Source organism: Haematobia irritans, chromosome 2 (assembly GCF_050003625.1).
Source record: "Haematobia irritans isolate KBUSLIRL chromosome 2, ASM5000362v1, whole genome shotgun sequence".
Classification (NCBI taxonomy): Eukaryota; Metazoa; Arthropoda; class Insecta; order Diptera; family Muscidae; genus Haematobia; species Haematobia irritans.
In genome coordinates this window covers 144,058,406-144,069,789 of record NC_134398.1, presented here as the reverse complement: position 1 = coordinate 144,069,789, position 11,384 = coordinate 144,058,406, and the positions used below count along the sequence as shown (strand labels likewise).

Sequence of the window (11,384 nt, the reverse complement as noted above, 5' to 3'; positions counted from 1 at the left end):
TAACACCATATGGTATCACCAACAAAATAGGAAATAAGAGTGCAGTATCAAGTAACCATAGAAAGAGAGAGAGAGAGTAAGAGAGTATACATTATTGACTCTTTGCACTATATCCCACATGCTAAATGGGTCTAAGAGACTATCTCGCGATAAGAATGCTTTAGTTAACCATATATGTGGTATAAAGCACTTTGACGTATTTTAATCGAAGCACAGTTGAAATTTTGTGGTTAAAAGTGAAGGTATTACAAAAAGCGAAACCATCACGGAGTTGGCAAACGAGACGGATCGATTTCATTGTTAATTTAAATTGATAAGATTGACACCTGATAAAAAATGCATACCACCAAAGGAACAACAACATATGGACATCGCCTATTGATTGGTGTTTATATTGCAACGTTATTGATGACAATGGTATCGGCACAAGAAGGTACAATATTATATACATACCATAAATCCATAGTGTATTACAAGTACTTATAAAAACTGTTCGTCTGAACTTTAAATTTTTAAAATAACATAAAAAAATTAAATAAAAATCCCAATCTCTATCAACATTTTCTTGGAACACAATTCAGAAACTAGTTGTGAAATAATTAAAATCAAATCAAATTGGTGTCCTTAAAAACAGATTTTCGATTTAGTCTGCTATGGAATTATGGAGTCGATGGATATGATGAATATAAATAAACTGGGAGGAATAATATTTTTTTAATCTATATTATTTAGAACCCCCAAAAATGAAATGTTTTCAATGTTCCTCGAAGGATAGCCAAGAATGTTTGGATTACAGCAAACTCCCAGCAAAAGAATGCGATGAAGCCACCAAATGTTTTACCAAAAACGGTAAGTACCTTCCTAAAAGACATAAAACAAAAATTTGTTTATAATTTTTATAATATTATAAATCATATTTCAGTATTTTATGCAAGTTCCATCATTGTCAAAGATTCTTTGAATATTTCGACAGTTATTAATAACTACAATGAATATGTCAATCATTGAAAATAGAAATATTGTCGTATATATATTTAATTTTTTTTAAACAAAACCCAGAGAAATTTTGTGGTAGGTGGGGAAAAGAGAACTGCACGCTTATCAATCATATTGTTTTTTTGAATTTCATATCGGTTTACCTAGAAAAATCCATCGACCTACCTATCTATCTATCAGTTAGTATTTATTTGTGTATCGTTCATATTTATTGTTAGCCATAGATAAGTTGGAAAATTTCTATAAGCCAATATTACCCTATATGAGAAAACCCCTATTTATGTATGATTAATACCAGTATATATAGCAAAACTAGTAGCAATATATTGTCGAAAGTTGTTTTATATTCAGTAGTAGATGGATCGGCATCAATGAATCATAAATAATGTTTCTCTTTGACTTTTGGATTTATATTTGAAATCTAATTATATGGTATATATTCAACTAGAAATTTATTTCTTTAAGATACAAGTTTAATTTTTCCAGCTCGTCTTTAAATTTACTGATATATTGAATCTTTAATTTTAAATTAAAAATACTTCAAATATAGACTAACGGCCATTTTCATGTAGCTCCGTTAGACTTTAACTCCCAGTTAACAGAAAGTAAAATGAAAATATTTTCTCTCCGGTTAACTTTAACTGAAAAATTTTTAACAGTTAACTTCCTAACTGGCATTTTGAATATATTAGCAAGATGGCAGATTTGTCCATAGTACGGTTTAAAAGTTCGTTAGCTAACGTAGCACTAACGGAGCTTCATGAAAATGGGGGTAACGGCCATTTTCATATAGCTCCGTTAGGCTTTAACTGCCAGTTAACAGAAAGAAAAGTGGAAATATCTTTTCTCCGGTTAACTTGAACTGAAAACTTTTCAGCAGTTAAGTTTCTAACTGGCATATGGAATATATACGCAAGATGACAGATATGTTGATATCACGGTTTAAAAGTTCATTAGCTAACGTAGCACTAACGGAGCTTCATGAAAATGGGGGTAAGTCGTATTTTGTAGATCTTGTATTTTTGGTTATTTTTTTTTTTTTTGGAATGAAGATTTTTAAGTCAACACGTTAAAAAAATGTCAAGCTTTACGATAGATCTGTCTGTCGGCAGTTTACAACAGTAGAGTTGCCCAATTCCGGCATATAAATGGCAAGCCTCGTATATATACCTTGTAGGGTCTGAAACCAATATTTCGATTTGTTACAAATTTAATGAAAAAGTTAGTATGCATGCACCCATCCTCAATTATATTTTTTTTTTTTTTTTTTGAACTGAAGAAAAAATTGGTTTGTACTGACCAAACTTCCGATTGAGATAAAACTTCCACATACACTTCTAAATATGGAAATACTGTCTATCTCCCAAACCTATTTCAATGATACTCCACAAAGGATAATGTTTACCAATTCAGTACGGCTGGTTTAGTTTATGATATAATCCAAGCAAAGATGGATATTACCCAACCAAAGATGGTGCTTTGTGCAACTGGCAGGGAGGAAGACGTTTGAATTAATCCAGCCAATAATAATTTAGATAACTGGTCGTTTCCAATGACCACTTCAATGTTTGATGGCTTATAGAAGTGGGGATCAGTCAAAGTCTCCAAATGGTTGTATATGGACTGAATTCTTTTTTCCGTTGCCGTTTCCGGCAGGGCCATGTTGGGATGGGTTTTGACAAGTCCAGTGATTTGTACTTTTACGGTTTCATCGTGGTACGACTGAAGACTTAAAGTGCAGAATTCTGACTGGCCTTTTTTGGTCATACGGATATTTAAGCGGTCTACGATGGATTTCAGGATAATTGTCTGCTTCCCAGCTGAATTCAACATCATCCGAACGCTGCCTGAAACCTTTTGGGCTAACACTCGAGCTAATGCGGTGGGCAAAAACACATGAGTTTTTGATCGAGGACTTAATCGCTCATGTATGAGGCTCCGCTGATTGTGGCCTTGAGATTTACGCCGTGAATTACTGATGGAAGGATGTCCTGCTGACGAGCGTTGAGACTTCATCGGCTTGTGTCGGATGACTTTGATGGTATTCCGCTGGGAGTTGGCAGTGGCGTCAGTGTGAAGCATGGTGTGGTGATTTTGGTTGCAGACAAGACAAATTTTCCGTGAGCGGCACCAATCACGCGTATGGGTTCAGCAAAGACACTTAAAACAAAAGCCTTTTACTGTTACCTCTTCTCTTCGATGATGGACGTCCATTTGGTGAAATTTTCCACAGTCCTTTAACGCATGTCTTTGGTGGCATATGCGGCACTTTGGAACGCTAGATATTTGGCTGGAAACGTAAAATTTGTTAAGTTGTGAACGGCTGTGGAAACTAGTGTTTAGCAATAGGAATAGTGCAAAGTTTAGCTATAGGACGAATTATCAACCCGTTTTGGGTGCGGATTTCAGCTACGTTCACGCGTACGTTAGAGTCTTGTCCCTTGAAGACCTTCAGTACTCGACCTAGGCACCATTCATTAGGGGGAAGGTTGTCCTCCCTCACTACCACAAAGTCGTCTATCTTCAAGTTCTGTTGAGTGGGTAAATTCAATAAACAATTTACAGAATTGGGATTTTTCAGATAAGATTATAGGATGTCGTTCATTATAACTAATGTCAGAATTAGCTAAGCGACCGTTTACTCGCAATAGTCCTTGGTCATCAAGGGTTTAAGGTTAACAGTTTAAAGTAGTAATTTTCCTTTCAAGTTCAGGTTCTCTATAGGAATTTTTTTTTTTTTGCCAAAATTCTGCCGACTTTAATAGCCATCTTGGTCCGTGCCACCAGAGTGTATTCGAGTTAAGTTCAGATGCTGTGCATCCTCGAGAGCCAATGTCAGCTGGGTTATCATTGGTTGGAACATGTCTCAAAGCAATATTTCCAACATTATCCAGTATTTCAGATATTTTGTTAGCAACGAGAGTCTTCCAATGGTATGGTGGTTTGTCGAGCCAGGCTAAAGTTATTGTGGAATCGGACCAGAGGAAAATTTCAGTAACAGTGAAACTCAAATTTTGAGACACAGATTTTAAGAGTTTCGATAATAGTGCAGCCCCACATAACTCCAACCTTGGTAAACTAACAGTCTTAAGAGGTGCTACCTTGCATTTCGATGCCAATAAGTGCGAGGTTCTGATATTCTCTAAAGAAACAGTGCATATGTATATACAGGCGCAGTATGCTTTCTCAGACGCGTCACAAAATCCATGTATCTCAACTCGCTTATCACTCTCTATGCCAAATAAGTCTTAATGTGCCCAAAAAAAAATGAGCTAACGAAACTTATTCTTTAGGACAATGCAAATTTTCCATTATTTAAATGAAATGTTTCTTCATTCAACGACAATATCATAACGTTAACGAACAGTTTCATTAAATCTATGAAATTGTTTGGTTGGCTCAATTTTAATGACAGATTTCGTTAGTATTACAATTTTTTTTTTCCAAGAAATAATATGATCACCTCAAACATGTTTTTTAATTAATTTTCTTATCATAGATTACACAGGGGAACCAAATTGAACTTTTTTTGTGTTGATTTGATGATTTATAGGAAATTTTTAGTAATTTGGGGTGGCTGAATCCAAATCTATACTTGGGGTTTTTTCTATCAGCACGACTTTTCGAGCGGAAGTGCCTTAATGTTGAACATAATGGTATATCTCAAAAAGTCGAGTTGGTAGAAAACCAACCAAGAGCAGATTTGGAGTCAGCGTCCCAAATAACCTTACAAACAATATTCAATTCTTAATCAACAGAACCATAAAAAAAACTAATTTATTACACACAAACACCTACACATTAGAAAATGTTATTTTTGTATGGAAATCGCGATTTATATCAATTCAGTAAATCGTGAACAAAATCAAAACTTGTACACCGATTGTAATGAAATAGAGCTTATTTTATTCGAAGTATATTTAACTAATTTTTTTCTAGATCAAAACTGTGATTTTTGTCCCATTTTTATACCCTCCATCATAGGATGGGGGTATATTAACTTTGTCATTCCGTTTGTAACACATCGAAATATTGCTCTAAGACCCCATAAAGTATATATATTCTGGGTCGTGGTGAAATTCTGAGTCGATCTAAGCATGTCCGTCCGTCCGTCTGTCGAAATCACGCTAACTTCCGAACGAAACAAGCTATAGAATTGAAACTTGGCACAAGTAGTTGTTATCGATGTAGGTCGGATGGTATTGAAAATGGGCCATATCGGTCCACTTTTACCGATATATAAACCGATCCCCAGATTTGGCTTGCGGAGCCTAAAAGAGAAGCAAATTTCATCCGATCCGGCTGAAATTTGGTACATAGTGTTGGTATATGGTCTCTAACAACCATGCAAAAATTGGTCCACATCGGTCCATAATTATATATAGCCCCATATAAACCGATCCCCAGATTTGGCTTGCGGAGCCTCAAAGAGAAGAAAATTTCATCCGATCCGGCTGAAATTTGGTACATGATGTTGGTATATGGTCTCTAACAACCATGCAAAAATTGGTTCACATCGGTCCATACTTATATATAGCCCCCATATAAACCGATCCTCAGATTTGGCTTGCGGAGCCTCAAAGAGAAGAAAATTTCATTTCAGCCACTCGAGCCAAAAATAATCTACCAAGATTTTATTTCTATAGAAAATTTTGTCAAAATTTTATTTCTCTAGAAAATTTTGTTAAAATTTTATTTCTGTAGAATTTTTTGTCAAAATGTTCTTTCTATAGAAAATTTTGTCAAAATTTTTATTTCCATAGAAAATTTTGTGAAAATTTTATTTCTATAGAAAATTTTGTTAAAATTTTATTTCTAAATTTTGTCAAAATTTTATGTCTACTTTGTCAAATTGAATTATATACATATTGGATCGATCTTTTTTGATGTAATATATACAACGTATGGACTTACATACAATTTAGGAGATGGTGTTAAGAGGTTTTAAGATACCTTGCCATCGGCAAGCTTTACCGCAACTTAAGTTATTCGATTGTGGATGGCAGTGTTTTGAAGAATTTTCTACGCAATCCATGATGGAGGGTACATAAGCTTCGGCCTGGCCGAACTTACGGCCGTATGTACTTGTTAGAATTAGAATTTTAACCCCCATTTTCATGAAGCTCCGTTAGTGTTCCGTTGGTAATTTAACTGCAGAAAATTTTTCAATTAAATTTAACCTGAGAGGAGATATTTGAAATTTACTTTCTGTTAGTTGGCAGTTAAAGCCTAACGCAGCTATATGAAAGTGGCCGTAAGAATTTTTAAAAACAAAAAAATTATTTAAAAAATTTTATTTTTTTAACTTCAACGATATCTCTAAAACTACTTTGAAAATTGAAAAACAATGTAAGCACGGCTTAAAGAGAATATCGTTTGGGAGTTTCGGATTTTGTTTTTAATTTAATATGCTGAACCGTTTTCAAGTTATTGCAATGTATGTAGCGGGAGTGCCTTTATTTTGAACATAAGATTATATCTCGAAAATTCGAGCTGATAGATTTGCAGTGCAGATTTGGATTCAGCGTTCCAAATAAACTTTAAAACAATATTCAGTTCTAAATCAACACAACCAGTGTTCTCTTGTGTTACAGACAATGTATGGAAAATATGTATGCAATTTTTAATTTTCATTGAATCTCACTCTCTTTCTCTCTCTCTCTCTCTTTCGCTTTCGATTCAGATAATGGAGTTATTACCAGAGGTTGTTTTACATCTAACGTAGAATGTTCGGGTGACAATTGCAAGCTATGTGATGCCAACGCTGATACAGCATGCAACAACCATAATATCTGCAAAAAATGCACGGGTGATGACGTCGCCTGCTCTCAAACGGATGCTTCAGCCGATAAATACAATGATATCTGCGCCACCTCCGCAACAGAATGTTTTGTCAATGTCAAAGACAAGAAGGTAGAAAGACGTTGTGCCTCCGATTCAGATTCATGCGATGCATCATCATCTACTTGCCGAAAAACCTCTGGGGCCATCAGTAATACAGGTATATTCCCCTCATCACGTATCCATTGTTATCAATGTTCCGAATCTGGATGCTCGGATATTACAACGTCCAATGTAAAATCGCAACCATGTCAAAACTATGATGTTGATGATCAGTGCTACATGTTAGCCGAGAGTGATACCAAAATTGAACGTGGCTGCAAATCTGATAGTGGTTCGAAATGTTCTGGTTCCACAGAAGATAGCAAAGATTGCTATTCTTGCAAAACAGACAATTGCAATAATTCCACATATAAAAAAAATCAAAAATTAAAATGTATTCAATGTGAAGGATCGGATTGCTTCAAGGAACAACAGGCAAGCGAGGCCAAAGATTGTAAGGAGGAAATTCTCTATAATGCCGAAGAGTCATGCATCACTATGCTTACCAATTCCGGTATATATCGTGGCTGTTTACATGACAATGCTGAATATGCCGAAGAATGTGGAAAGGAAAATAGTTCCTGTAAGAAATGCAATACCACCGATGGATGCAATAAGGAAGCAGAGGAAAATAGTTTTACTTGCATTGTATGCCGTAGCGATGAGAAAAAGGAATGCTGGAATGATGCCGACACATTGACGGGACAAACATGTCGAACTGGTTCAAGTTCACCCGAAGAAGGCTGTTTCCATGGTATTTGGAGTGAGTATCAAAAGCGTATAAAAAAAAAAAAACAAAATTTTATCTCTATAGAAAATATTGTCCAAAAAAGGTTAATTAAAAGGTAAATTTTGTCAAAATTGCATTTCTATCGCGAATTTCTATAAAAGATTTTGTCAAAATTTTATTTCTATTTCTATAGAAAATTCCTTCGAAATTTTATTTCTAAAGAAGATTTGGTCAAAATTTTATTTCCAATTTTGCCACAATTTTATTTCTATCGAAAATTTAGTTACAATTTTATTTCTTTAGAAACTTTATCAACATTTTATTACCCACAAAGATTTTGTTTGACTAAAAATTTCATTTCAATACAAAATTTTGTCTGCATTTTATCTCTATAGAATTTTTTTTTTTTCAAAATTCTATTCCCATAAAAATTTTGCCAATATTTTATTTCTATAAAAAATTTTGCCAATATTTTATTTCTATAGAAAATTTTGTCAAAATTTTATATCTAAAGAAAATTTTGCAAACTTTTATTTCTATAGAAAATTTTGCAAAATTTTATTCCTATAGAAAATTTTGTCAAAATTTTATTCCTATAGAAAATTTTGTCAAAATTTTATTTTTATAGAAAATTTTGTCAAAATTTTCATTTCTTTTTTATTTTGTCAAAAGACTTTTTTATAGAAAATTTTTCGTTGATATCGCAACTGTTTTATCAAATACAAAATCGATAAAGAAGTTCAGACAATTAATGCAACACTTTATCATATGTTGAATAATTTTCGTGATAAAAATTTTCATAAAAGATTTAAAAAGCATAGTTCTTTCTTCTAAGACTTCTTTTTTTTTTGCTGTTTTGTATTAAACATGTTGTAGATCATTGTTTTAATTTTTTGGAATCGTAGGAAAATTTTCTTCTGCTTTAGTTTACATTGAACTTATTTGTATGGACACGAGTAGTTCATACAATTGTTAGGATTTCCAATTTTGCCACAATTTTATTTCTATCGAAAATGTTGTTACAATTTTATTTCTTTAGAAACTTTATCAACATTTTATTACCCACAAAGATTTTGTTTGGCTAAAAATTTCATTTCAATACAAAATTTTGTCAGCATTTTATCTCTATAGACATTTTTTTCAAAATTCTATTTCTTTCAAAATTTTGCCAATATTTTATTTCTATAAAAATTTTTGCCAATATTTTATTTCTATAGAAAATTTTGTCAAAATTTTATTTCTATAGAAAATTTTGTCAAAACTTTATTTCTTTAGAAAATTTTGTCAAAATTTTATTTCTATAGAAAATTTTGTCAAAATTTTATTTCTATAGAAAATTTTGTCAAAATTTTATTTCTATAGAAAATTTTGTCAAAATTTTATTTCTATAATTTTTTTTTTTATTTCTAACGAAAATTTGATCAAAAGTGTTTTCTACAGAAAATTTGGTAAAAAGTTTATTTCTATAGACAATTTTGTTAAAATTTTATTTTTATAGAAGTTTGTCAAAATTTTATTTCTATAGAAAATTTTGTCAAAATTTTATTTCTATAGAAAATATTGTCAGAATTTTATTTCTATAGAAAATATTGTCAAAATTTTATTTCTACAGAAAGTTTTGTCAAAATTTTATTTCAATAGACAATTTTACCAAATTTTTATTTCTATAGAAAATTTTGTCAAAATTCTATTTCTATAGAAAATATTGTCAAAATTTAATTTCTATAGAAAATATTGTCAACAATTTATTTCTATAGAAAATATTGTCAAAATATTATTTCTACAGAAAGTTTTGTCAAAATTTTATTCCAATAGACAATTTTACCAAATTTTTATTTCTATAGAAAATTTTGTCAAAATTCTATTTCTATAGAAAATATTGTCAAAATTTAATTTCTATAGAAAATATTGTCAACAATTTATTTCTATAGAAAATATTGTCAAAATGTTATTTCTACAGAAAGTTTTGTCAAAATTTTATTTCAATAGACAATTTTACCAAATTTTTATTTCTATAGAAAATTTTGTCAAAATTTTATTTCTATAGAAAATATTGTCAACGTTTCATTTCTATAGAAAATATTGTCAAAATTTTATTTCTACAGAAAATTTTGTTACAATTTTATTTCTTTAGAAACTTTATCAACATTTTATTACCCACAAAGATTTTGTTTGGCTAAAAATTTCATTTCAATACAAAATTTTGTCAGCATTTTATTTCTATAGACATTTTTTTCAAAATTCTATTTCTATAAAAATTTTGCCAATATTTTATTTCTATAAAAAATTTTGCCAATATTTTATTTCTATAGAAAATTTTGTCTAAATTTTATTTCTATAGAAAATTTTGTCAAAATTTTATTTCTAAAGAAAATTTGTCAAAATTTTATTTCTATAGAAAATTTTGTCAAAATTTTTTTTTATTCCTATAGAATAAAAAAACAAATTTATTTCTATAAAAAATATTGACAACATTTTATTTCTATAGAAAATATTGTCAAAATTTTATTTGTATAGAAAACTTTGTCAACGTTTTTTTTTTTTATAGAAAATTTTGTCAAAATTTTCATTCTATAGAAAATTTTGCTAACATTTTATTTTTATTTCTAACGAAAATTTGATCAAAAGTGTTTTCTACAGAAATTTTTGTCAAAATTTTACTTCTATAGAAAATTTTGTTAAAATTTTATTTTTATAGAAAAGTTTGTCAAAATTTTATTACCGTAGAAAATTTTGTCAAAATTTTATTTCTGTATTATATATCAGCAATCAGTTCTGGGCATTTCGTTTATAATTTTCAAATGTAAACACCTGTGTTAGAGTGCTGCCATATTAACAAATTTAATTCTATTCATTTCAGATGGCGTTGCCATTCGAGGATGTATGATTGATGCGGATGAAAAAGTAAAGGCTACCTGCTTGGATGATAATAATCATCAGTGTCGTGCTTGCAATACAAAGGATTGCAACAAGGAAAAATCATCTTCTGGCCAAAGTATTAGCATTTTCACTGGTCTTATCATTATGATGATATCTGCCATATGGTATTTGAATTAAATTATCTTTCCACATTAAGTTTTTTTTTTGTGTAATCTATATTTTTTATGTATGCTCAAAATTGTATATACCATACAAATGATTTATATCAAATGTTATTAAATAATATTATTTTTATAATCAGCAAGATATGCAATTTTTCAAATTACGAAAGAAGGGTGGCCTCTGTGGTCATATGAGCGTAAATCGTCCGAATTATATATATGAGAGCTATATCTAAATTTGGCATGCGTAGTAAAAATGTTAAATCTACTCGCTGTGCAAAGTTTCACGTAAATCGGAGTGAAACTTTGGTCTCTGTGTCATATGAGTGTAAATCGGACGAAAGATATATATGTGAGCTATATCTGATTCTGTATCGTTTTCAACCGAATTTGCTATGTATAGTAAGAATATTAGGCCTACACAAAAAAAAAATATTCTGATTCAATCACGAAATTAATTGATCCAAATAATTTTTTAATTGAAATGTCTTCAATCACAGAAATGATAGTATCAATTAAAAAATTAATTGAAGGTCAATTAAAAAATTAATTGATTCAATTAAAAAATTAATTTATACTATTAACTTTTGTGATTGATTTTTGTTTCAATTAAAAAATTTGTTGAATCAATTAAAATTTTAATTGAATATTTTTTAAAACTCAATTAAAATTTTAATTGGAAAAATTTTCGTGAAATTTTTTCTGTGTACTCTAGCTTCTAGGATCTACACTTT

General features: G+C 30.6%; 1 protein-coding gene across 1 annotated transcript; it reads left to right on the top strand.

Annotated features, from left to right (window-relative positions):
• Positions 1-205: 205 nt before the first annotated feature.
• Positions 206-10,793, top strand: LOC142226426 (uncharacterized). The gene is made up of 4 exons (XM_075296443.1): positions 206-433; positions 733-849; positions 6,680-7,642; positions 10,470-10,793. The coding sequence occupies exons 1-4, from the start codon at positions 337-339 to the stop codon at positions 10,664-10,666; spliced, it is 1,374 nt and encodes a 457-aa protein (XP_075152558.1). The 5' UTR covers positions 206-336; the 3' UTR covers positions 10,667-10,793.
• The last annotated feature ends 591 nt before the right edge of the window (positions 10,794-11,384 follow it).

Bases quoted from the DNA above. Each gene is read 5' to 3' on its own strand.
- LOC142226426 (XM_075296443.1), top strand. From the start codon at position 337: ATGCATACCACCAAAGGAACAACAACATATGGACATCGCCTATTGATT. The intron at 434-732 runs GTACAATATTAT...TATATTATTTAG, and splicing joins AATGGTATCGGCACAAGAAG to AACCCCCAAAAATGAAATGT. The intron at 7,643-10,469 runs GTGAGTATCAAA...TATTCATTTCAG, and splicing joins CTGTTTCCATGGTATTTGGA to ATGGCGTTGCCATTCGAGGA.